Source organism: Ursus americanus, chromosome 18, assembly GCF_024610735.1.
Source record: "Ursus americanus isolate L20-20 chromosome 18, mUrsAme1.1.p, whole genome shotgun sequence".
NCBI lineage: Eukaryota > Metazoa > Chordata > Mammalia > Carnivora > Ursidae > Ursus > Ursus americanus.
In genome coordinates this window covers 16866089-16893411 of record NC_142144.1, presented here as the reverse complement: position 1 = coordinate 16893411, position 27323 = coordinate 16866089, and the positions used below count along the sequence as shown (strand labels likewise).

Here is a 27323-nt window from a genome sequence, read left to right as displayed (position 1 = left end):
CAGAAATCTGATTTTTAGACTTTTTTTCCTCCTCAAGAATGATTAACCATTATTCCTACAGATGGAAAATCAGAGAAAGGTTGTTTTAAAACCACATAGAGATCAGCTGTACATTCAGTGGAATCTATGCCCTTGGGTGCCTGTAGATGCTGATGCCTTCGGAGCAATGGTGATGGTGTGTGTGTGCACACGCACGCACGCGTACGTACACACACACCGGCTCTTCCAGTGCACTACAGAAATACAGGAGTAGTATTTCTTTAACATTAACTTCAAAAAGGATATTTATGTGTCATGAATGCAACACTATCCATATTTCTCATTCATAACAGGTTAATTAGGCTTGTAGATAAGACTGGAAACATAATCTTTATTCATTCTCCTATAAAATGCAGGAAGACTATGGATCCAGAAAACCTTTCGAGGGGCTAGCCTTGGCCCCAAACCATAACTCAGGGATGCCAGGCTGGAGATTAAACAGAATGCTCTGTGCGGCCTCAGAAGCTAACAAACTCTGGTGTATCCTCTTACTTCATGTGCATTCTGGAGTAAGCACCGTTTTTATAGAATAGCCTTACAACCCAACCACATGAGTTCATGCAGATTTCTGTTACAGCCTTGATATGTCAAGTATAATTCTAATTCAAATATATCACATGGTCAAGGGCCAACTCGTGCTATTCTTAGAAATAACCACAGTTTATAACCTTGTCACCCTTCAGGTACATTTCTTCAGGTTAAAGAACCATTTGGGGCTCACCTGGGTACCTGCTGGGCACCTCGATTGTACTGGAATGTTGCTGATCCAACAGGAGGTAAGTGAACTTTTGTGGGGCCAACCTAGGAACTTTGCCCTTGTCTATGTCTGTTTTTATGAGAAAGCATATGCTGCATGCCAAAAGAGCTCACAAACACATTGCTGGCATCCCAGTGGGCTCCTCGGTTGGGCAGATAGGGGTTGCAGCAAGAAGTTGCTAGGGGTGTTACGAGCCGCAGGACCACAACAGCTGGATAAAGGCAAGGCTAGCTGAAAGCTATAAATAGCGTGCCAAGTGACCCTAACAAGCTCTACTATCCACTGGGGCTGCTCCAACAGCTTTCTCTTTCGGATACATGAAAGCAGCCGAAAGGATTGTTTTCCCGAGAGCTTTTGGCTGCCCAGAGCGTGTCAAGGGACTTTGCTGTTTCTAATTATCTCCCTTTATGTTCAGGCCGAGACTCGTTAATACAATAAACTGGCGTCTCCAGGATGCACTCACAACGCAGAAACATCTCAAGGTGTTTTACAAGCAGAAGATCATGTTAAATCAAATCAAATACCAATTAAAGATTAACAGCGGTGTTAGAGAGCTGTTAGCATGGTCCAGCCAGGACCGCTGGGACAGCCACTCTTTCCTCCAAGCTGCTGTGGTCCAGCGCCAGTCCAGATTGCTATTTGGGGACCGATCAGGCAAAATAGTCTTTGCCTGAGTCCCAAGGTCCCAAAATATCAACACTGAAAAGATGCTAAATATCATCTCAGATGAGCGCTGTTGTTTCATAGGGGGAAACTGAGGTATAGAGGAAAGGGGTGACCCAGTAATGCCCAGCAAGAATCCAAGCTCTCTGAGATGCTCCAAAGAGCCCCCTGTCATTGACAGACGAACCCCACCTGGCTGCTTTCTAACATCGATGAACCTTTTCTCACTTGCAGGTGGTTGGACTGTAGCACCCCAAAGTTAGTTGGACTGTATAACTCCTCCAAAGACGTGTCCATCTTGTAATGCCATCTTATGTGAAGAAAGGGTCTTTGCAGATGTATTTAAGTTCAGGATCTCAAGATGAGATCATCCTGGATTTAGGATAGGCCCAAGATCCAATGACTCAGGTCCTTAAAAGAGAAAGACAAAGGGAGACGTGGCACATTCAGAGGAGAAGACCATGTGAAGGCGGAGGCAGAAATTGGAATGATACAGCCACAGGGTAGCCGGCAGCCACCAGAAGATGGGAGAGAGGCATGGAATGGCTTCTCTGTCAGAACTTCCAGAAGAAACGTGTTCAGCCAACCCCTTGAGTTTCGACTCCTAGCCTCCAGAACTGTGACAGAGTAAGTTTCTGTGGTTTCAAGCCACCAACTTGGAGGTAATTTATTACAGGGGCCTCAGGAACCTGATACCCACCTCCACCTGGAATGTCCTTCCTCACCTCCTCCATATGGTGAGTACCTACTTTTCTTGTACGATCCAGTTATAATGTTGTTGCCAGCCTGTGTGTGAGCCCTCCTGACTTAGCCTCCAACTAGAGCTGGTCCCAACTTCCTTGGTCTCCCTGTGTACATGCCCAGAAAGTTCCTCCCACCATCTGTAACTCATTATTTTAGCTACTGGTCCCTTCCCTCTACCAGAATCCATGGTTGTCTAGAGCATGGGCCACATCTCTTTCAAGAACCAGGCAGGCCTATATGAATGTTTAGGAAATGCCAGTAGGATTAGTGTGAGCATAAATGAATAACTTCATCCTTGTTCTTTCTTCCTTTCCAGTTAGAGAAACCCATTCCCACCGCATCTCCATGCCTACCTAACCTTTCCCCACACCCTAAGTTGAAGGCTATTAAAATGTAAATGTAGAGAGTTTTCAGGTCCAGACATGAGGCAGTATAAATGGCAAAGATCTAAGGACCAGCTCTGGGGTTAAACACACCCAAATCTATGCCCTGACTCTATCACTTTCGAGAAAGTAAATTAACCTTTCTGAACTTCAGAGCCCTCAACATTAAAACGTGGGGAAAAGATCAAATAAGTTAATGCAAGTAATCTGAGCGACAACCCTTTTCCAAAGCACCATCGTCCCTGTTTTACAGATTAAGACCTTGCATCCAAGAGAAGTGAATTGTTCTGGGTGGCACGGGCAGTAAGTGCCACGGCAGGATTTGCACTCAGGACTAGTGAAGCCCACGCTCTCCAACAACACATTCTACAGAATCCCAGGGCTCCCCACCACCACATCAAGATTCCCCAAATCTACTTGCGGAGTGATAAAAAAAATTTTTTTTCTATTGTTTCCAAAAACGAAGCTTCCCCAGAATAGCACACACCCTTGAATTTATCTTGTTCAGTCTTCAGGCTCCTTGGGAGGCCTCTAAATCCGCGTCTAATACAGTCTCCCGAGTCTCAGCTGGTTTGAGACACTGTGAATTGTAATGCCAGGAGTATGAAAACAAACGCCTTCTGCCCAAGCCACCATCTTTCAATTACAGATCACTCTCTCCATTTGGAAGCGCCTCCCTTTGCATGCAGACGTCTTGCAGTCTGGTACTACTTAGAACTGAGAAGAGACAGAGAGAGAGGGGACACAGGGAGGGTAGGGATGGGGGAACAGGAGACAGGGAGAGAGGGCAAGGGGAAGGGCGTCACCAATGCGAACAGATGCTCGGGGCTTATCTGACTCAGGGCCCTTGTAGCCCAGTCCCAGGGGGCCTATCTCTCATGGGTCTATCAAGGGCTGGCATCCAAGGAACTCAAAGGTGGCTCCTGGAGTTGTGGAGTATTGTAACAAAGATACAGTCCAACTTGTTTGTTTTCTTTTAAACAGTGGATGAAACTAGGGTACAAAGAAGTTAAGCAGCTTCACCAACCAGTCAGCAAGGTAATGGCAGGAGCAGGAACTCTGACTTCACATCTCCGCTATCCAAATTAAAAAATAAAGGCATGTACAAAGGGGCTTTTGCAGGGAAGGCAAAGTGGAGTTAAGACTTAAAAGATGGCAAATGAGAGGAAGAAGGAATAGAGAGATGGAAATAGAACAAGAGACATCTACAAATGAGAAGAGAGCTGGGGAACATGAAGATGGGGAGCAGAGAAGAGGTGAGACAGTTGGGGAAGCCAAAGATGACACATGCAGTGAAAATTCAAACAGAAGGAGCTTGACAGCTGATCTGTCGCCCTTTTAAGCCGATGCCTTAGGACAACCCCATGGTGGGTGGGTGTGGGTCCCAGACCTCTGTGACCCTGCCTGGCTGACCTTGCCCAGAGCCCCCAGCCCGGCTTCCTGCCTCCGGGGCGCCTTCCTCTCTACTCTTCCTTTGCTTTGCTCTACCACGTATATGGCTGGTTTCACTTCACCTGCTCCTTGAAGACCTCCTCTCCTTCAGGAAGTTCTCCCCTCACCTGCACCCGCCGTCCCCGCTGCAGTCCAGAGTTGGAAACCTCTCCTCTGTGTTTCCATGACACCCCGTAATCCCCCATCATGTTGTTTATCACAATGGACTTTAAATCTCTGTTTTAATGTCACCCTCCCTTCCCGCAGGAGACTAAATCTCCCTGGGGGCTGGAACTAGGTTTGACTCATCTTACCTCTCTAGCACCTCCCACCGGGTAAGGAGTGCATTACACACTCCAGGGTTGACTGGTGGAAGCCTGGCTGATGAACCCTACGACCCCTGGGGGGCGCTCCTGAGTAATGCCAGCCATTGGGGGAGGAGGGTGGAGCACGCAGCAGAATTTGTCTCTACCAAACACCTCCACAAAAGAGAAGGCAAGAGTAATTCACAACTGGAGAGATCCTTCCAGACTTCACCAGCGGAGCTGAGACAGGAACAAAGCCAGCCCCGAGAGATGAAAGACTAAAATGAAAGTCAGAAGAAGGGGACTCCGTCTGTGAAACTGGTTAGCTCTGTGGCCTGGGGAAGTCATTCATCACCAAAGGGCAAGTCTCTACCATTCACACCAGCCCAGGCCATGGCCATTATTATCACCGCCCTCAGCTGTCAAGAATAGTGGGATGAAGGAGCAGGACAGCATTCGGATCTACTAGGAGAAAAAAAAGACCTCAACAATACAAGAAGTGAGGTTCTCTTGGATTCCTATTCTAATTGGCCACATTGATTGCATACCTATGACACAAACGGGATTTCAGACACTCGTAATACTGGTTTGAGCAAGTCACCACCCTGTCTCCAGTTCCCCAGAGGGGAGCAGAGACACAAGACAAACCATGGTTTTAAAAGAGGCAAGGACTCGATAATAAGAGAGATATACAGGCACCGTGCCGTGCTGACATTTTGACCAGGGGCATGAGGGCAAGCTTCAGAAGGGTGGTGATGGTCATTCCAACCAGATCTAGACGGGCAGTCAGGTTTTACTGGGCAGAGCTGGGTTAGCGTGGCACTTCAGGCTGATGGAGCAGGACCAGCGAACACTGGCACGCGAAGGTATGCAGTGTATGTTTGCGGGGGTTTGAACAGAAGACGGAAACGGAGTTAAGGCTTGAGAGTCAGGTTTGGCTACTATTATTAGCCACAGGTAATGGCAGTGAGGATAGGAGAAGCGGCGATAGCAGGTGGGAATGGTTGCAGCTATAGGAGGCCTGACAGCTGCTGTATATGGAGTGGAGCCGCCACTCGGACTATGCCGAGAGCCCTGGGCAGACAAGGCCTCCCTGGGTCCTGAATATTTACATGCACACATCTGCATTCACATGTGTGGACAGCTACAGCCATGCCTGTATCTCAATATGTGGTTTTATTTCCATTTCATAAGTAAAGAGCATGAAGCCCAGAGGGGTTAAGTACCCCGTCCAAGGTAAGGGAACAGTCAAGCCGGAATCTATACTAGACTCTGTCTCTGGAGGCAATGCTTGCAGATGCTACACTCCACCTCACCCAATGTCAGGAGAAGTGGAGAATTTATCACAAAGGCCAAGTGGGAGCCATCAAAGGAATATGAGGGAGTGAAACAATCTAACAAATGCTTTCAGAAGAGGACTCGGTGCCACTGGTACCCCATCAGCTTTGGGTGATTCCTACCTTCCTTGTCCTAATGAAGCCCCTTCTGGGGGTGACTAGGAGTGGACACGGTCCATTTGTAGCAGCCCCCAAGTCTCCCAGGGGAGAACAGGATGGGCCCAGCCCCTCTGACAAATGCTCCAGCCTCCCCCGGCCCCTGGGAGTGATTTATCAGAGCAGCGTCTGTGCCTCTGCCCAGCAGCCTATGATCCAAGGCTGGCGGCCCAGGCTGGGGTTTTTAATTAGCTGAGAGAGGGAAGAGTCAAGCCCTCTCGGATGGAAAGAAAGACACCAAGAAGGCTCATAAATCCAGAACCAAGGATCCATCGACTGGAGTCTGGCAGTGGTAGGAGAGGGGAGGGGGCGGGGGGGAACAGGCTGGCTATCTTGTTTTCTTTGTCACAGTCTCCCCTGCTTTCTGGTCCAGACACTACAGAGAGGATGGGAACCTATGCCGCTATTTACACAGGAATCTCTGGAGATACACCTTTTTCTAGAGTGGCTGTAGGACCAGAGTTAGGGAACCTCATTTCCAGTCCTGCGTCTACCACTGAGTTACTGTGCAATCTGAGGCAAACATTGCAACACAAGCTTGCAGCCCCTGGAGTTAGACACGAGCTTCGATCTCTATTCTATAATCCTCATTACAATAGTGACGTGGGCAAGCTGCTTTTCTTCTTTGTATCTCAGTTTTCTCATCTATAAAGCCAGGATAAGACCTTGTATTGCCAGGATTAAATGAGATAATACAGGCAAAGTGCTTGACCAATAATGGAGATTCAATAAATAACAGCTATTTTAACATTTCTTTTCCTCCCTCTGGGCCTCAGCTTCCCCACATGTAAAATACGAAGTTGTGCCACATGACATATAAGGGCTTTTCTAGCACTGATCTCCTCTGGGTATTTTTAGCTGGATATGGGAAGACTTCTGTGTGAGGAGAAACAATATTATTTCCACATCCAAATCTGAGGGGGAGAGGGCTCACTTAGAAAAAGATTACAAATTTACTTTTTGCTGGGGTCCAGAAGGCAGGGCAGGGGCTAAACTAGGACAGAAATCTCAAGAGATACATATTTCACACCCACATAAGCAAGACCCTTCTGAGAGCCAGAGCTATGGGTTGTCTTCATAGTTAGTGAGCTCTCCATCTATGGAGGAATGCAAGCAAAAGCTGGACAATGGTCTGGGGTGGATGTGCTGAAAGAAATTTAAACTTTGGATTGGGGGGGATTTCCTTGAAGGTCCTTACGAGCGCTGAAAATATCACAGCATAATGCTTAGAGGGGATATTAACTTACTATGTAGTTTCTCATTTATTTAATAATTTTTTTATATTATGTTAGTCAACATACAGTACATCCCTAGTTTTTGATGTAAAGTTCGATGATTCATTAGTTGCGTAGAACACCCAGTGCACCATGCAATACGTGCCCTCCTTAATACCCATCACCGGCCTATCCCATTCCCCCACCCCCTCCCCTCTGAAGCCCTCAGTTTGTTTCCCAGCTAATTCTCACCATGCAGTCGGGTAGGGGGTATTAACATCCCCACCTTACAGATTGGAAACGTAAGATGCAGAAGAGTTACGTGGCTTGCTCCAGGTTGCACCCAGACTGAAGGAGGCAGAGCAGGGACGGGAGCTCAGGGGAATCTAACACTGAAACCCCTCTCTTTGTGTTACACAGCAGGCTTCCCATCTCTGATCCTGCACCTGCTGGCAGAGCCCCAGCCTAGTACATATTGATTGCAGCTGTCCCTTCCTTCCTCCCCAACCCCTGTCTCTGTCCCCCGCCTGCTCCCCACATGTATTTACGCGGGGCTGCCTGGTAACAAACGGCTCGTTACCATGCGGAAGGCGACAGCCGGGCGATTAGTGAAATTTGTTACCCATGCGTCTCCGAACAAAATTAAATTAAAAGTGCTGCTTCGCTGTCAAGATAAGGGCCAAGCTGCTGAGATAATTTTTCACTCTCAAACACTCAATTACCCACTGAGGCTGGATCAGATACAATCAAAGGGGGAAAAAAGAAAGAAAAAAAAATAGGGAGAGAGAAGCAGGACCTACAGGAACAGATGTAAGAGTTGTTATCACTCTCTGGCCAGGGATGTTAAAGAGGCTGTTGCTATGGTGATGGGGCTGGACCACATGAGGCAGGTAGGTGGGTGTGGCCTGTGACTACATCCTGTGATAAAGGAGATGCTCTCCATCCCCACAGCCACTGCCTCAGTCCAGATGGTATCATTTTTCCCTTGAATTATTCCAACAGTTTCCTACCTGGTCTCCCTCACCCCTCTTGGCCCTCTCCAACCCTGCTTCCACGAAAGCTAGAGGAACCTTTCTACAACACATATCTGAAAACATCACTTCTTTGTTGAAACCCTGTGATGGCTTCTCATTGTCATCCTGATCAAGTCCAGATCACCTAGCCAATGTCACCCCTAGCTCTCTCTCCTCAAACTTTATATTTCAATGAGACGAACTAGACAATCTCTCCCTCTCCCCTCCCCCCCTCTTCCTTCCTTCCTTCTTTTTCAATAGGAATTATTTTAAGAGGGCCTACAGTATGCCAGGCATTCTGCTCAACCTCACTCTATTCCCAGTTCCCTCTGTCTCGAATAATCTCCTCCTACCTTCTTTTGACCAACAATACCATCTTGTTCTTCAAAACTCAGCCTAGATATCTCCCATGCCACCCTGCCTGTTATAGAACAGAGATTCCACCAACGGGTCAGGTGTTCTTCTTCTGTGCTGGCACGGAATTCACTACCCCCACCCCTTCCATCAACGGTGCGTTCCACACTTCAGTGACATTGTCTATCGGATTGTCTCCCCCTACCAGACTGTGAGACCCACCAGGGCAAAAGCTCGGCTTCACGTATCTCCCTATTTCCAGAGCCCACAGAGCAGGTTTTCAGGAAGAGTCTTGTGAATTGAAATCACCTTGAACTTAAATGGTGAGATGCCTGTTGTAGGTCTCTTTGGGGGACTGGAGAAGTCTCTTTTCTCCTTGTTTTCAGTTTGTTCCCATTCTTTCTTTACATGTTGCTCCTCTGGAGGGCCATCCTTGATTTAGGGACCCCACGTATCTCAAGACGCCCACTCCAAACTTCCTCAGTCCTGAACACATGGTTTACACTACATTATCTTACCTTTGTTAAGAACAAGAACAACAACAAAAATTACCTTGCAGTTGGAATCACAGAATTGCAGAGCCAAGAAGGTCATCAGAGAAGCATCATCTAGTCTGCTAAAGGGAGACCAAAGCCACAGAATTTGATTGTTCTGGTATTCTCCATTATTTCTTACTACCTCTGCCATCTTGAAAATGCCTTCAGGGCGGGGGTCACCAGTCCTGGCCATTTTTGATGTAGTTCCATAAAGCAGCAAGTCTCAAGCTACCCCAGGAGAGCTTCCCTAAAAAAAATGGAGATACCCAGGCACCACCCCAAACCTATTAAATCAAACTCTGGGGGGAAGTCCAAACATTAGCATTTGGTTTTTTAAGCCTACACATGATTCCTAGGTACACAGGGTTGTGAACCATGTGAAGAGGGAAAAGTAACCTTTACTCAACACATCCTTCAAAGACAGAGTACAAGGAGATCATTCTCATGGTCCGTGACCCTTTCCACCTGGATATTTAGTTTTGATTGTTCTTTATCCTCTTTTATTTTTATCCCATTAGGTAAAGATGAAATACTTTCAGGCCTTCAGGGGTCCCAAGACCAGACCACAATGGTTTGAATGAGTAACAAAGAGGGGCAGACAACATTTTTCAAGATTTCAAATCAATTTAAACACTTTTGAGATCACCTGACCTTGCTGCTTGAGATACAGTCTCCTAGTGTATAAAATGGAGTGGCCAGACCTGATGTCACCATCTAGTCATCACTTATCACCTGCCATGAACTGTGCTGAGTGCTTTCCTTGTACTATTTCATTTCAACCTCAAGACCATTCTGGAACTATATGCATATGCCATTACACAGCTGAGGAAAGCAGGCGCCAATAAGTTAGAGTGACCTTTCCAAGGTCACTCTGCCAAGACTCATAACTAGCTGTGTTTGGCTCCAAACACCAGACATAAAACACTGTACAATGGTCTACCTGGAGCAAATGTACTCTCCTCAACTCCGTTTTGAGGACAGGCAAGGTATAAATGATAAACAGAGGATAAACACATACATAAATATATGAAATGTTGTGATTCACCCACATAGTTTTTAAATGAATTGCTCTGTTTGTCCTCGAAAGTAATTACTGTGGTTTATAAATTCTGCCCTTCTTAAAAAATCATTCTTCACAATTATCTGGTTGCGTAATATTCCATCAAGTTGATGCATCATGGTTTACCTAGGCATTCCCCTATTGTTAGATATTTAAGCTCATTCTAATTTTTCAACATTACAGATTATGCTACAATAACTATCTTCAGGTTTACAGCATCATGAAAAATGGGTAGTGTCATGGAAAAAATATGGTCATGATAAAATGTCAAGTAAAAAAATGAAATGCAAATGTGTGTGTTGATTATAGTTACAATGAGGGGAAAGAATATGTATGTAAATGAGGATGGGGAAAAATGAAATGAGCTCTTTGTTCTAGGAGGTTCTTGCTAGATTCTATTTTTCTATTTTCCTCCAGCGCTATTACTATGAGTTTATATTGGTGAGAAAAAAAAAAAGTATGTCATCCATAATGGGGTTAAAACATCTTAGTTCCCTGGATGTCCTCAGAATGAAGAGATGAGCTTAGAGGTCAGTGGTCTTGACTTATTCTGTGGACAACAACCACAGAAAGAGCTTCTGAAAGGCTGGAACCATGTCTTATTAACCTCTGATTACTAAGAAAGCCATACTGTTCCTGGAATCTACAATGTGTGTTAAGTGATAAAATGATAGAATTTCATAGCTTGAAGAGGCCTCGTATATAATTTATTCAAATACCACATCCCAGCTGAATGGATGGGAAGCCAAAAAGGCTCGCCCAAAGTTCCCCCAACATTTGAGTGCAAGAGCTAGAGTTGACACCATTTTTTTCTAAAATCTACTCTAATTACAAGAAGCATATTATTAGCAAGTTTGCTCAACGGGAGCCGTGAAAGAGATGTCCTTCACCAGTCCAACACAGAATGGGTATGACCGGTGACCTGGGGTATCGTACAGCATCATGCATCTTGAGTTAGTTATGCATTTCTCCTGAATCCCTATGTCCTGCAGCCTCCAAGCTATTCTCATGACAAATGTCTCTGACCTAGGGAATTTGCTTTCTTCCCATGGAGAACCAAGTGGTTTGATTGTACCTGGGACGTTGACTGAAGAACATTTTCAAACCAGGATGCATGACTGATTGGAACACCCTGGGCCTTTTCAGTTTCTGGTCTACACCCTCTCTTAAGATAGTCTCTTCCTGCCATGCCTTCATTTACCACCCCGTGGGGGTTTCAAATCTAAAATGGCCCCAAGATTCCCATCCCCTAAACACATTGTACGTTCCCGTCCTCTTGAATGTGGGTGGGACCGTGAATATGATAGGATACCACTCTGAGATTAAGTTAATTGTTATCTGACAAAAGTGAAGGGATTTTTCAGATGTAATTAAGGTCCCAAATCTTACATGACTATGAATTGACCATAAAGGAATTTACCTTGGATGGGTCTGGCCAAATCAAAGGGGCCCAAAAAAAGAGACTGAGGCTGGAGTGCCTGGGAGGCTCAGTTTATTAGGCATCGGACTCTTGGTTTTGGCTCATGTCATGATCTCAGGGTCACGAGATCAAGCCCGACATTGGGGCTCTGGACGGGGCATGGAGCCTGCTTAAGATTCTCTTTCTCCCTCTTCACCTCCCCCCTTGCTCGCATGTGCTCGCATATACTCTCCCTCTCTCTCTCTCTCTCTCTCTAAAAAGAAAAGAGACTGAGGCCTTGAAGGAAGAGAGTCAGTCTAAGAGATGCCCTCCTGCCAGCCTCGAAGAAGCCAACGGTCATGCTGTGAACTGCCCCGTGGGGCCACGAGAAAGAGCCTGAAGGTAGCCTCTAAGCACTGGGAGGCTCAGTCATATAGCAGCAGAAAAGGACTTCTGCCAATGCCCCGTGCGTTTGGAAGAGGGCCCTGAACCTCAGCTGAGATGGAAGCCCAGAAGACTCCAGGATTTCAGGCCCTGAGCAGAGAACCCAGTTCTGACCCAATTGGATGTCTGGCCTACAGAACTACTGTGAGATAATACACGCGTGTTGCTTGGAGCTGCCATGTTTATGGCAATTCGTTACACAGAAGGAGAGAGTGAATACACAGCCACAGAGTGCGGAACCCTTCGCTCCTCTCCCAGTGAGTGCTCTGCTGTGCTCAGAGCTGGCTGGCAAGGTCTCCATCCGGTAGCCCTACGGGCACCTCAAAGGCAGCAGCTCTAACACCAAGCTGATCCCCTTCTCTCCTGAGGGTCAGCTGCTCTGCGCTTCCCTAGCACTGTGGTTCTCTCCGCAGCTCCTATGCCAGAATCTGGTGCCCACTGTCAGCAATCCTCACTGGCTCACCTTCTCAGAGCCAGACAGCCATCAGGTTCTGTGTTTCCACATGTCCCTGAGAGGCGGCCCTTCCCACAGATTCCCCGTGAGCTCCCTTTCGACCTCAACAGTCTCCTAACTGGCCTACCGCCTCTCGTCTGTCCTCCTGCCACTTCTTCCTCCACTGTGGAGAGAGTGACCTTCTTAAAAAGGACACAGGGTGATTGCTCTCTCTTCTTCAAAAACTTTCTTGGGCTCCCCATTTCTCGTAGGTTTAAGTGCAAGCTCTCTCCCGCTCATGTGGAGATACGTTCATTCAGCACCCGGTCACCCCCCATGCATTCATCCCTCAGGTATAAGCTTTAATATTGGTTCTTCAAGGATGCTTTTCATTATTTTCCCAATATATTAGCTCCCCCTCTCTTTTTTTGTCAAAGGACTTTTCACCATTTGAAATGATATATTCATATATGTGTTTACTTGTGAAGTACTCTCTTCCTTCCTTTTTCTTCCTGGCAAGACTGAAGGATTCAAGAGGGCAGTCACATCATTGGTCTGTTTGCCATTATATACCTAGTCCTTAGCATAGATTCTCGGCAGAATTAGGTATTTAGTAAATATTAGTTGATTAAATGAATGAACTTGGCATTCAATGTCTTTCTTGATCCCTTCCCAGCCCTTTTTCCTCACTATCTTCATTCATATACCTTATACTCTAGTGACACACGATTCTGCTTAGTAATCAGAGAAATCCTATAAAGTGGGATTATAACCTTCATTTCTGAGAGGAAGAAACCGAGACCTGGAAAGTAAACCAATTTGTCCGAGATCACCCACAGTAAGAGCCAGGACTGAATAAGGTCATGCGTGCAAGCATCTTGCAACACACCTGACACAGAGCAGGCAGTCACGACCGGCACTTTCACCTCTTTATCTGGGAGAGAGTTTTACAAGGATAAGAGAATCCTGGCCATCCCACAGGGTTGCAAAAAACGGGGATGACAGAGTGTTCGTGCTTGGGGCAGGAAACAGAGAGTCGCAATCTCTCAGCGTAAGGAAAAGGGGGGAAAATCCTGCTGAGCCTAGTTGAAAAACAAGAAAGCGAGAGAGACTGATCATTCCTTCTCGCTAGTGTAAGCAACTAAAAACGACATGTTTGCTTTATCGCCTTTGGTCTCCCATTTGATTCCTGACAGCCGTCTCCCTCCCTTCGATGCAGGGCTGGGCTGTCAGGTGCTGAGCTGGTTGGCATCGCAAAGGAGGAGGAGAACTGAGAACAGTTTAAACAATAATTCAGGGACCATCGCTGGCTTGGAAGGGGGGGAGTTTCCGAAGTCGTCTGCCTTCCTTGCTGCATTCAAGGAACCCTCATTTGCCAACATGATGTTTGGTATGCTTGATGTTTCCGCGGGTTTGGGTAGAGGTAGTCTGGGAGGAATCTTTAAAAGAAAAAAACCCAACAACAACAAAAAATGTCTATTTCTTCTGAGGTTTGAAGGAAGGGAGAGAAGAGAGACATCAGACAGAAGGCTTTTTAGCCTGTAACAATTCTGAATACATAATTTTCTCTTCTCTAATGTCTCCTTAAATAGGGCCAAACTCAGGTCTAGATCAAAGCTGGGTTTTCTGCATTTGACTGTTCTTTCAGGGAGAGAAGTCCAAACTCCCAGTCGCATCCTGCCTTGAGGGAAACTAGAATCTCCCCAGAAAGCCTGTGTGAGCTACCAGAACCTTCCAGAGGAAGGCATCCACCGGCCGCAAATCACAGACAGCTAACTACCAGGGCAAGAGTTACCGTAAGAGGGGAGAGGCTCCTAGAGGCCAGTCCTCGGGGTGGGGACAACAGAGTTTGGAGCCAACCAAAATGGGGGTCGAGCCTCGGACCTGCAAGGTCATTTTGATTCTGCAACACTGTGGTGTCAGTTTCATTCTTTTACACACAGAAACCAGGACCATAACCGATCAGGGAGGGAGATCTGGAACTAAGCAAGGGCCCAGGCACAAAAGCAGGGCTGGATGAATGGTTGCTGCAGACTCTCCTTCCTCGTAACAATTGTTATTCAAGTTCCGGCCTGGAGTAGGGGGTTCACTCCAAGGGGGCCCAACACCAGAAGAGGAACAGGTATGTGCTGGGGGCTAATAGGCCAAGGAATGTGTAGAGTGGTTTTTGTCAACTCCGGCTAACCATTAGAAGCTGGAAAGGATTGTATGCCAATACTCACACCCCTTGACCAGACCTTCCCAGGTAATGGGTCTGAGATAAGGGTTTATTTGCAACTGGTGTTGTGTGTGTGTGTGTGTGTGTGTGTGTGTGTGTGTGTAAGATTTTATTTATTTAACAGAGAGAGAGACAGCCAGTGAGAGAGGGAACACAAGCAGAGGGAGTGGGAGAGGAAGAAGCAGGCTCCCAGCGGAGGAGCCTGATGCAGGGCTCGATCCCAGAACCCTGGAATCACGCCCTGAGCCAAAGGCAGGTGCTTAACGACTGCGCCACCCAGGCGCCCCTGCAACTGGTGTTTTTAAAAAGCTTTCCAAGTGATTTTGAGATTCCATTTGGCCACAGAACTACCTAGCTCCAACAGCCCTCCTTACCATACAGCTGAGGCCAGACACCTGCCCTGCTGTTGGCTCTGACCTGACCCAAGTCCTAGGACTAGTCATTCCCTCAAGGGGGCAGCACCAGAGGGTCCAACCTCCTACCCAGGCCCTCAACATTCAGCCTCCCCAGCTGACCCTGTCCTCTGTTTCTGAAAAGAGATCCAGAGCACGGATTCTTGGACTTTGTGGTTTGCCCTGTTCCACTCCCAGTGCACCGTCCCCTAGGAAAACTTCTGGATTGCTTAGACTATTATACAACATGGTCCTCGCACTCCAGCCTGAGGCTAAATTCTTCCTTCTTACCCAAAGTTCTTCTCAGCGGTGAGCTGGTAAATGCTTAACAATGGGCTCTCAGAGGAGGAAGGGGAAGTTTCCATTGCAGTGTTGGCCGATTTCCATGGTGTGAATACTTCCACCGTGGCTGATTATAAGCTACTGATGTGACATCACTCAGAGCAGAGTTGGGGGGGGGAAGCCAGGAGGCTCTTAAAAACTGGTATGGGTTGGCTCCAATACAGCATTGAAGTTCTATCATGTTTTCCTACTTGGACCAAATTATCAGGGCCCCTAATGTCAGTCGTGCCCTGGGAAGGTTGGTCCCCATGGACGCCACCTTTGACCTCCATACTGAACTAACTTCCTAGCACCTGAGCTGGTTCCGACCACTCTTATTCCTGGTCCTTGCTCTTCCCAGAGCAGGTGGCCCATGGAGGGCTTAGAGTTGACAGCAGGAAGTTGTGTGGGATCTGATCAGGCCTTCTGCACCAGCAGGGCCGTGGGTATCGGACCTCCTGTCTCTAGCACACACCTTGTTCCAGGTACCATGATACGCACTTTCCATGCGTTACCTCAGTCACATAATGGTCTGACCAGACTTTGAAACCAAACTACTTAAGTTCAAATCCCAGCTCCCCTTACTTCATGGTTGTCTAGAACTCAGTGTCCTTATCTGTAAAATGAAGATAAAAATCATCCCTTCTCATGGTCCTGTTCTGAAGCATATGGGACGAGACATATCAGGAGCACAGACTGGTGTAGGCAGAGCTCAATAAATCACACACTGTTTCTTCTGTTCTTTTCCTCTTCCTCCCTCCTGGTTGTCTACGTTTCTATCATGGACACTTAGGACGGTATCACCAACAAGAACTTAGAGAGCATCAAGTTTTGCCCCCTTGGTTGACAGATGGGAAGCAGAGGCTCGAAGCCTTGCTCCAGTCTCACAAACAAACAAACATTTGGGATTGGAACCTTCTAGCAGTCATGGCATGATCTTGCTTAGTGTTTCCTCCCTCTGTCCCTATCTCCCTCCTTCCCTCCCAGCTCACCCAGCACTCCTGCTCCCTGGCTTTCCACCCCATCCGAATCTACCTCTGCTTTCTCCCTGTCCATGTCCGTGCCTTAGATTACCTGACAAACCTACCCCTGATAGCCAGCTCTCACTTCTGCACCCCCAGCTAAGCCTCTGTCATGCTTTCCTCCTTCGGAGTCCCTGCTGGGCAGGGCGGAGCAGACCAGATGGGCCAATGAGGTTGAGAGAAGCAAGGACTTTGGAGCCTTGCTTCTCTGTCCTGGATCCTCTCCATATCAGGCCCACCTGTCCTTCATCCCTGACACCATTCCCTCCCTCCACAGCCTGGGCATTGGATCCCTTCTTTCCAGGTCACTCTAGCTACAAAGGCTTAGAGAATGATTAAATACCAATCCATCTTGTCTTTGGTGTTTATTTACTCTTTTCTAGTAGTAGGTTGTAGGGGTGTGCCCTGCAGGCCAGCTTAGAGCAAGAAGCCTGCACATGTGCCTGCCATAGAGGCTGACCTGAGGCGAGGGGCAAGGAGGACAGAAGGAAAACCCATATCACAATGTCCCCAGGAGGTCAGCCCCATCAAATTCATGTTCCTCCTGAAAATGTTTAGTCTTTTCTTTCTTTTCTTTCTTTCTTTCTTTTTTTTTTTTTTTTTTTTTCTCTAGAAGCAAGACCGATGTGCAGGTCAACACATTGGGGAAAAGGCCATGATGCCATGCCTGTCTGAGGCACTCATTCTGCTGCACTTCCCTGGTTACCATTTAGTGAACCGTGATTACAAGGCAGGCCCACTCGGGAAACATGTCCTGTGCATACATTATCTCCTTTAATCCTCACCCCAAGCTTAAAGAAGAGAAGGACGAATACTAGACTTATCCTCCTTTACGCAGGACAAACTGAGGCTCAGAGAAAGAAAGTGCCTTTCCCTAAGCCACACAGTTAGGAAACAGCAGAGCAAGGATTTGGACCACTGCCTGCTGTTTCGGAAGCCTATAATTAACCTAAAAGGATGAGTGTTGACTTAATATTTTAGTCTGGAAATAATTTCAAACTGATGGAAAAGTTGCAAGGATAAGAACAGTACAACGAACATCTATACACCCTTTGCCCAGATTCACCTGCTGTTAAAAATGTTGCCCCATTTGCTTTGACATTTGAAAAGGCAACATTGTAAACTTGAGGAAAATGTTTCCCTTCCCTGAGCCTTGATTTCTATCGACATAAAATATTAGAAGTCCTTTCCTTAGGACTGAAAAATCCCTGTGGTTTGATGGGAAAGGACAGATAAAGGATGGGATGGGTACCATAGCGGTCAGGGCCTGGCTCCTGCCTATTTCTCTGGCCCATCTGTCATTATTCTCCAAACCGTAGACTCAGGCTCTTCCCAGTTCGTGGCATCTCTCCCATTCCTGCCTCCTTCCCCATGGCACCACCTAGCCTCTGCCCTCACACTGGACAGGTCCTGTTCTGTCAAACTTTCACCCCACCCCATTCCCATTCCCTGGAGTTTCTGCTCCTCCCGCCCCCAGCACAGTCTCCTACCCTTAATCCCCAAAGGCCTCCTTTTCTGCAGATAGGGCTTGCACTTTCCCTCAGCTGTCGTCTTCCTCTAGAAGAGGATTAAACAGTGTGTTGTGGGGGGGGGGTATTGGTGGGGAGAACCACAAAGAAAAAAAATCATACATCCATACAGATTGGCACAAAGTTCTGTTTACAATTCAAGAATCCCATCACTACAGAAAATCTCCTTTCAAGAATTGCCAAATTAAAACAAGAAACTAAAACAAAGAGGCAAAACCAGGAGGGCATTCACACTCTGGTTGTCTCTGCTGGGGAGCTAATTGGCAAAGCTGAGGGAAGTGCACGAGATTGAGAATAAGAACATGTGGGTTTCTGAAACTGGCTGGGCAACCAGCTGATGAGAAAAGCAAGGTCCAGAGAGGGAGAGATGGTAGCCCAGGGCCACAGAGCCACTCGCGCAGAGCTGGGCCGGGAGGCCCACGCTGGGTGTTGGCGCTGCTAGAACCATCCAGCAGCTGGGCGTCTCTGTCTGCTGCTCAGTACTGTGCCTGGGGGTGGACAGGCCATCTGCACTTCTCATCTGGACCTTCAATTATACACTAGCTTCTCCTGCTCAGCACTGCTTCTCTGTGTGAACCGCAGCACCCCCAAGGAGTTTATGACCACCTTGAGGCTAGCAGCCCAGCCCCCATTTCCCACAATGCCCAGCATCCTGCTTAGTAAGGTTGTTGATTCCATAAATATACGTTAGACTAGAATGAGCTTCAGACCTGATGACATGAGGCACACACATCCTTGTCTGACAGATGGGAAAGCTGAGGCCCTCAGAGGGCACGTGCTTGACAAGGGCCATGAAGCGAGTTAGCGGTAGGGATACAGACTTCAGTACACATCTCCTAACTCTGGGTCCACTGTCCTTTGCCGTACGTAGTGTCATCTCTGATTCATAAAGGTGAAATTCTGCCCAGTGGGCATCTATCTTCTCGAACTCCTTCATTAGTTAATCCTGTGGGACCCGGTCAGAATTGTCAAAGCCCAAACAAGTGATGGATTGAATGGTTATTTCCTGGACCATACACAGACCTCTGTGTGGGACACATAGACTCCTTTAGGCAGCAAGACCATGCATGAAATGAAATCAGATTCATTTCACAAAGCATCGTGAGATTTCACTCATGCTTCCTGCACCGGTCCTACAGGTGAGGACCCCCTCTGTGATGGCGAGGTTTCAGGGCAGGACTCAGCAAACCGTAAGCCACAAACTGAAATCTGGACCCACATCAGTTTTTGGAAACAAAGTTTCCTTGGGATACACGTATGTTCCTTCATTTATATGTTATCTTTGGGAGCTTTCAAGGGCCAACAGCAGAGTTGAGGAGTTCCAACAGTACCTTCATGGCCTGAGAAGATGACCATGTTTATGAATTGGCCATTTACGGAAAGAGATTGCTGACTCTTGATTGTGGAAACCCTGCCAGACACACACGGTCTGTGCTTCTCACTTCCTTCGTCTCTCTTCCTGTCCACCCACTTGCCATATTGATCCTTACGGTTCCCTGCTTATGGTGTTCTACCTGGCTATACCAGACGTCTTTGAATGACAGCCCCAGTTCCCTTAGAAAAAAACCTGAGACTCAGGGAAGCCAGGGTTGATTCTCAGACTGTATCACAAATCTCTTTCCAGTAGCTCCTATTGCCAAAAATGAAATTTCAGCTGACTTAATTTTGGGCTCAGGATGCTTTCAAGGAAAGGGAAATTTCAGGAGAAAGAACAGGATTTCAGAGTCCTGGCATGTCCCATCTCTACATTTGCTCACTCTGGGAGGTGGGTGTCAACAGCTCTATTGTATAGAGAAGGAAGTGCCCAGAGATGAAAAGCCCACTGCGGCTACACCAGGGGGATGAGGAGAAGTCAGGATTCACAGCCAGGTCTAGCTGAATCTGATGCCACTTCTACTTCTTTCGTGGGACATGCTAGAGAGAGACTGAGGTAGGAAAATCCCATTAGATGTTCTCCTCCTCCTACTCCATGCCCTCTCCCTACCATCAGCCCTGGGTGTATCCTCCTCTGCTAGGGAGCCTCCTGAACTTGTTACAACCCTTCAAATTTCACACACTCCAGGCATGCTCAAAGAACCAGGCAGAGAGGGTTTCTAACTTCAGTACTTGGGCCCTCCTCCCACTACCTGGCATGTCCTTCCCTGGGGGCCTTGAAGTAGAAGAACGGGCAGGGCTGAGGCCTCAGTTCTGCTCACCAGGAGCAGAAAAGAGAAGAGGAAAGGACTGCAGACTCTGTTCTTGCAAGTGGAAATGGAGTGAGCAAAGATAAGAGGGGCAGATAGAAAAGTAGCATCTGCTCTGGGGACTTATAATAATCCAGATACCAGGCCAGGAATTTCTTTCATTCATTCATCTGTTAATCATGCATTGAAAAATATTAACCCAGTGCCTACCGTGGACCCATCCCTGTGTTTGGTGCTGGGGATGGAAAGCTAGGTACAAATGGCCGTGGACTTATCCTCGTGAGGCTTCCAGCTCTGTGGAGGATACAAACATCCCCCAGAGAACATGCTGGTAAATGTAAAATTACAGTGGTGATGAAGTCTGCAGAGGGGTAAGACCACAGCAGTTACTAGGGACTGAAACAGGAATTAGGGGTAGGATGGCATGGCTGAAGACATGCCTCGTGAGTGAAGATGTCACAGTGAGTCAAAGGGCGGGGGCAGGGGGGCATTCCAGGAGAGAACGTCTGTGACAGTTCCCGTGGGACAGATGTGGGAGTGCTGGAGAAGAGGCCTGGGTGGCAGGAGGACACAGAGCCCTGGGGAAATGGGTGGCCGGCTACTCAACACATCCAACCTAAATGCAAAGGAAGGACTGAAACTTCGAAGCAAAGAAGCAACATGAACCCTATTTACATTTTAAACATGACCACTCTGGCTGCAGGGTTGAGGATGGGCTGGAATGCAGTAAGAGAGAGGGTTGAGGAGGGGATTTTAGAGGTTTGCAACAAAGGATGGAGGCAACAGGGACTGGGATGACAGTGATGGAGAGGGGAGAGCTTGTTGCTGGGCATTGTACAAAGCAGACACTCAAACGCCCATTTGATCCTCGCAGTCACCCCTAGAGGGCGCTATGGCTACCCCATTTTAAAGCCAAGACTATTGCGACTACTGGCTCCTGTCATGTGGATGGATGCACAGTGACAAAGCCAGGTCTGGGCCCGGGTCAGCTTCCAGTTCCCACTCTTCCAGGAAGCCCTCCCACATTTCTCAAGTGTTCCTCTACCTCTCTTGTTTCTCCCAAAGCTGGGAGTCTGAACCATCCAGAGAACAGGTTATTACACTCTCTCTTGCAACGTATCTACCACCTTCCCCAGCACCACTCGTGGCCCTCAGGGAGACCTTCACCAATGTTCACCAACTGGCTTTTGCGCATGCCTTTCAACCCCTACTTGTCGGCTGGAGGTGAGACTCACACACAGGCAGCAGCTTGGCCAAGGCTGTGGCCAAGATCGCACCAAAAGCTGGTGGCAAATCCATCCGGGACTGGAAACCACAGCTCCTGTCACTATCAGATGACCCCACGGTGCCGACTCCCTTCTGAGCCTTGGAGGCGGCAACATTTGAACGCCCTGATCACAGTCCACATGTCCCTAGACTGGGACGCACAGCCCAGGTCTTGTTTGCAGCTGGAACTGAAGGGGGTGTGGTGATTGAATATGGATTCCCAATGCTACGAAGTCATGCTTTCCAACCAGCATAGAGATGTGCCCTTCCTGGTGGTTCTAGCTCCTTCTTCCCCCACCTCATTGCACCTTATCACCTCCTCCCTGTGACAATCAGAATGGCCTGCGTGGTCCAGGGGAGTCCACAGGGAGCTGCTGGCTCACTGCATGTGGAGAGAAGAGCCTCTGGGGTGGTGATGGCAGAGGCCAGGGAGAGGGCTGGCATGATGGGAGCTCGGGCAGGCCTGGGGGTGAACGCACAGTCCAATGGAATGACAGAGGTCACTCTCAGGTGAGGGACAGACACCCTCTCCAAAAGGAAAACCAGGCAAGGGGAGAGGCACTCGGAACAGGGGCAGGCATGATGCAAAGGAGGCCAGGTGCACCTCGCGAACAGGGAGTTCTCTCAGACACACAGCCAGTCCCGCTAGCATGACAGCGAAGGGACCTCAGAGACCTGGGCTCCCCCGCGATTCAGAGAAAAGACCAGAAGCCTGGATAGGTGGCGTGACTTGCATGGGGTCCCACAGCACCGGCAGCAGATCAGAAGTCCGCCCACACACTCAGCCCGGTGCTCCTTCCCGGGCAGCTTAGCTCCCTCCACCACCTACACATCTTCTCTCCTTCCTTCACCCCTGCCTGTGTGCTTGACTGGCATGAACGGATTTTAAACCTCACTGATTTTAAACCTAGAGCTTTAATTTTACTAGCCTCACTTGTCAGAGGAGGACGCCCATGTGCAGAGAGGTGAAGGTTCACGTTCAAGAAGGCACTGCGAGTCGGCGGCGTGGCTGGGATTGGAACACAGGTGGCTCCCTGCAAGCATCCACGCTTTCACTACCCCGCTCCGTGGCTCTCTCACCCCCACGGGCTCCCAAACTTCCCCCAGCTCACCTCTATATTGTGCATTTTCCCCATGAGGGCAGTGAGCGCTGAAGGGGCTTCAACTCTCGTACACATACAAGAAACCGCAAGGACGGGTCACAGCCCTTCCCGGGGGGGACGTGGTGTCTGCAGAAATGGTACTGGGCTCTAAGTGCATCTGGCTGGAGCCGAGGCTTTGCCTGCCCCAAATTCACTGTCTGTGCCCCACAAAGAACCACAGCAGCAGCACCAATAACCATGACGCTGCCACGCAGTGTCAGGAAGGCGTCCCTGTGACCCTGGAAAGAGGCCCGAGGAACTGATGCAAAGGGCACTGAAACCGGCAGCTCCTTCCCGACTTTCTCCACTCCCCTCCTTGCTGCAGCCTTTTTCCTGAGCATCTGTTCCCATCTAACATATTTATATTTCGATACAATACAAGCTCCAGGAGGACAGGTCTTTTAAAAATTGTTGCTTGATTTGTGTCCCCAATGCCTAGAAGAGTGTCAGACACACAGTTGGTGTTTGACAAATATTTGAAGTACATGAGGGAGGGAGGGAGAGAGGGAGGAAGGAAGGAGTGGGGGAAGGGAGGGAAGAAGGAAGGAAGAGTCCACCAGGAAATAGCTGGAGGAAAGAAGAGAGAGTGATAGGAAAAGGGGAAGAGAGAGAAAGGTAATGAGAGAAGGAAAAGGAGAAGATAGAAGCGGACAAAGGAAAGAGAGGGATGAAGAGAAGGAAGCCGTGATACCGGAAAGAGGGAAGGAGAGAGGAAAGGGGGAGAACAAGAAAAAGAAGTAGAAATGAAACACGCAGGCAGGCAAGCATCCCAGAGGCCTGGGAAGCAAGAGGAACACGTGGCTGGAACCAGAGGCGGAGGGAGAAGGACTCAGCTCTAGTGGACAGCCAGAGGGACAAAGCAGCAGCACTCAGCTGGCAGGAGAGCCAGGGGAGGAAGGTGTAGGGGGGAGGGGATGCATCACCACCCTGTCTTCCCGCCCCTGGAAGCACAGCCTGGCCTTCTGCAGCATATGGAGGCACTAGGCCAAACCGTTTATCTCGAGTCCTGTGGCTGGCTTTTGCTTTTCTTTTGAAAGTTTAACTTCGATTTACGAGGGGCTTGCTCCGTGATGGATGTTTTTCCAATTAGCTGTAAACAGCCCAGTCCTGCAGAGGAGACCCACCGACTTCCCCAGCTCTAATTCTGGCTGCTGGAGTGCGGGAGGGAGAAGACAGGTCAAGAATCATCCATCACAGACTTTGAAATCTCCAACGCAGCAGATACCAGGGAGCCAAGGCTTGGGAAGGAGTGAGAGGCAGGCCCTATTATTCCAATCACTGCAGAGGCTGCAGAACCTTCCCAGGCTATATGTCAAAAGAGCTACTCCCCACACAGGGCCTTTTCCATGAAAGGTGCCAGGGGTAGGGACACAGGGAACCCCACAATGAGAACTGAATCGACATTACTAACATCTACTTAATTTGCCCTTAGTATGTACCAGATGCCATGACAATTTTTTTTTAAGATTTATTTATTTATTTGAGAGAGAGAAAAAGAGAACACACACACAAGAGAGTGGGGGGAGGGGCAGAGGGAAAGAATCTCCAAGCCGACTTCCCACTGAGCACAGAGCCCCACACAGGGCTCAATCCCAGGACCCTGAGATCAGGACCTGAGCTGAAACCAAGAGTTGGACACTCGACTGACTGAGCCACCCAGGTGCCCCCATCACAAACTTTTCATGTAACTTAACCAAAATTCATCCCCGAGTCTATGAGGCAATTATGAGGCCCATTTCACAGATGATAAAACTGAGGTATAGGGAAGGCAGATAACTTGCCTAAGAGCAAAAGTTGCCCAGAGCAGCTATGTGACCCGTGTTCTTTAAACGTCCACCATGCGTGCATGGAATGCATGCAGAACCGTTCTACAAGGGAAATTCTTTCCCTCTTCCCTACCCCAGGTACTCCTTCAGCCCACTCTGTGCAGAGGTGAGAGGGCCACGTGTCTTGATTAGTTGCTTTCATGTTTGCCAGAGGACCCTTACTTCTTTCTGGGCCCTGGTCTAAGCCAGTGGAGCTCTCCTTAATCACTGGCATAGAATACATGTTTGTACCCTCCCATCCCCCACTCCCCGTTCTCTTCCAAGATTGCAACCTTGAACTTGCCGCTTCCCCATCCGTATAAAACACTCAGGGATGAGCAATTACATTCACAGGTGATTGCCTGAAATATGCTCTATTCTCCCTTCAGAGGATGTGTGATCACCAGAGCACTGTGGACCTCGGCCCAAAGTGCAGCCCTATGGAGTCCTGCTTCTGCATCTGACGCCTCCTTACCTTGAGTGTCATTGTGAGCAATAATGATGCATCAGGACAGATTTCACCTGTTGAAGACACTGTCTTGAAAGTCAAAGAGGAGGAGTCCCCTTTAGAGGAACCAACTAGAGAACTTTCTCTCTGGTCTTGGTGTCAGGTAAAGAGAATTTCCTGAACAATGGTTCTAACCCATAGACTCCGCACATTTTATTGCTGAATCTGTTTCCCTTTGCACTTTGGCTGTTAAATATCTGCATTAAATTGCCAGCTCCTTCTAAGAACTACGAAAAACAGTATGGCATGCATCACCCTGCATCGATCTAACCTGGGTTTGAATAATTTTCCTTATTCCTATTTTGTTTTCAATCTAATTCCCTTACTTACTTCATTCCTGGGCTGGATTTTTTTTTTTTTCACTGCATAAACTTAAAAAATCTTCCCCAAATCCTTTGAGGAATAAGGTAGGACAGAGAGCAAATAAAGAATGGAAGGGGAAGCCATAAATGAACAACGCTAGTCTAGCCAGGGTTTGGGATGCCAGGCTGTGTTAACCGCATCGGGACCAGGTCGAAGAAAAGTTGAGGTTTGTAACTGAGCACAGAGTCGGACTCCCAGGCTTTCCTCCTACAAATGCTGGTTGTGGAACCTTACCTTTGCTGCGGCGGCGACTCCGGTACTGCTCCGTATAGAACGTCAGCTGCGTTTCGTCGTCTGCCTCTGAACCCGAAGTCCCCTTGGTTCTCCCAAAGCTGATTCCCCCTGAAAGGAAGAGCAATCCATTAGTCACGTAAACATCCTGGAGCTTGTTAAATCCCTCATCCGACCCAAAGATCAGCAACCCCATCCCCAGACTTCTTTCTGTAAATCCCAAGCGACCTGGGAGCTGGCATGATTTATGGACGGAGTTCGGGCTCTGCAGTGAGGCGGATCTGGGTTCTAACCGTGGCTTGGCAGCCGCGCGCTGTGTGGCCTTGAGGGGACGCCTCTCTTTTCTGAGCCCTGGGTTCTCTCTTAATAAGATGGGGACAATAACTATTGCCCTTGTAGGGTTGCTATGGAAATTAAAGGAGACAGGATACATAAAATATCTGGTTTGTGGTGGGTCCTAACTACCTGATAGTTATACTGTTGCTTAGTATGATGAGCCTGCCTCTAAGACAACACTTCGGGCAACTTAATTTCACACACATTTCAAGCAAGTGCTTCCTAGATGCCAAGCCGAGAGCCAGACACTGGAGGTACAAAGACAGATGCAGCCCAGTCCTCGCCAGCCCGCAGATCATAAGTTAGTCAAGGAGACAAATGGGATCCTAAGGAGCCTTTAACCTAATTCATGGTCATGTTTTTCCACACAATGAGATGCTGAGAATATGGGGGAGAGCAATCCATCCCAACACAGAGGACCTGGGAAGGTTTTATGGAGGAAGGGGGATTTAAGTCAGGGCTGGAAGGATGAATGGGGCTTCAGTGGCAGAGAATGGAGTTCCAGGGAAATGTAAGAGTTGAGCATCCCTGGGGAGGGGCAGCGTAGGTGGGTGGGGGCCACGATGAGTAGAGTGCTGACAGGAAGGATCACTGGAGCTTCCCAGAAGGTCCAGTGCCACACTGAAGACGGGTCACAGAAGGTGCCAGGGCAAGAGGACGCGTTCATTAGCCACGCACGCCATGAAGGTCATGACAGCAACACAGAAGCCTCAACATGGGTGCTGCAGAGCACAGGAAGCTGGGAGGCTCAGGGACCCCTTGGTGAGAGGCGATGAGCATCTAGGGAGGCAGGGGGCAGTGAGGATGGGGAGGAGGAGAGGGGGCAAGGGCTGTTTCAGAGATACACTCAGGAATGGGGGGGCCGATGGGTGATGCATTTACACACAATGAACAGTGGATTCCAAACGTGATCAAGATAAAAGGCCAGAAAGAAATATGTCAAAATATGAACAGCAGTTAATTCTGCAGGGAGGAATACAGATAATTTTTTTTCTGTGCTTTTCCATACATATATTTTTATCATTAACAAAAAAGCACAGAATGTGGGAAGAGAGGGATGAAAGCGTTGGTAAGCTCTTTGCCCTAGAGAGGAGACAGTGGGGGGAGAGTTTCAGAGCATGGTGGTGGCGCATGGTGGGCAGGGAAGCAGAGGGCCTTTGGTTTGGGTACAGATCTCCAGACACCGACATCGACATCGATAGGCTGTGTCTGGGAGGAGACTCAGGAACCAGGCAGAAGCAGAAGTGCTGGATGAAGAAGTGGCTCGAGGCAGGGTCGATAGAGGGAGACCACTTTTCCCTATAACTATTTTGTATCAGTTGAATCAAGCACCATACAAACTTATTACCTATTTGAAAATTCTACCCAAGGAAAAGAAAAACGTAGATCAGAGGGAAACATTGCTCAATTCAAACAAGAGTTTCTTAAGGCATTTCTCTGGTAGGGCATTCAGGATATAGAAATCCCACTTGCAGACGCTCTGTCTGCAACATGGTTATTGTGCCTTCGTTCATTCATTCCAGCCACATGTTGAGTGATCTGCTATGTGCCTAGAAGATGCCGATACATTATTGCGTACAATCCTCATCATGCTATACTCACAGCAAAAGTGTGATTAACAACCTAGATAATAAAGACACAAGGACACACAAGGGGAAAGTCACACACTGATGAGTACATGAGTACGAGAATTAGGATTCTGGGCTAGTCTGTCCAGCTCCACATTTGAGCTTCCTAGG

General features: G+C 48.2%; 1 protein-coding gene across 2 annotated transcripts in view; it reads right to left on the bottom strand.

The window, feature by feature from the left end:
* The window catches only part of ASTN2 (astrotactin 2), an 845639-nt gene that overhangs the window by 527908 nt on the left and 290408 nt on the right, over positions 1–27323 (bottom strand). For both annotated transcript variants that reach the window (XM_045791077.2, XM_087869420.1), the window contains exon 5: positions 25252–25359. In XM_045791077.2, coding sequence (XP_045647033.1) covers positions 25252–25359 — 108 coding nt within the window. The remainder of the gene's footprint in view (positions 1–25251; positions 25360–27323) is intronic.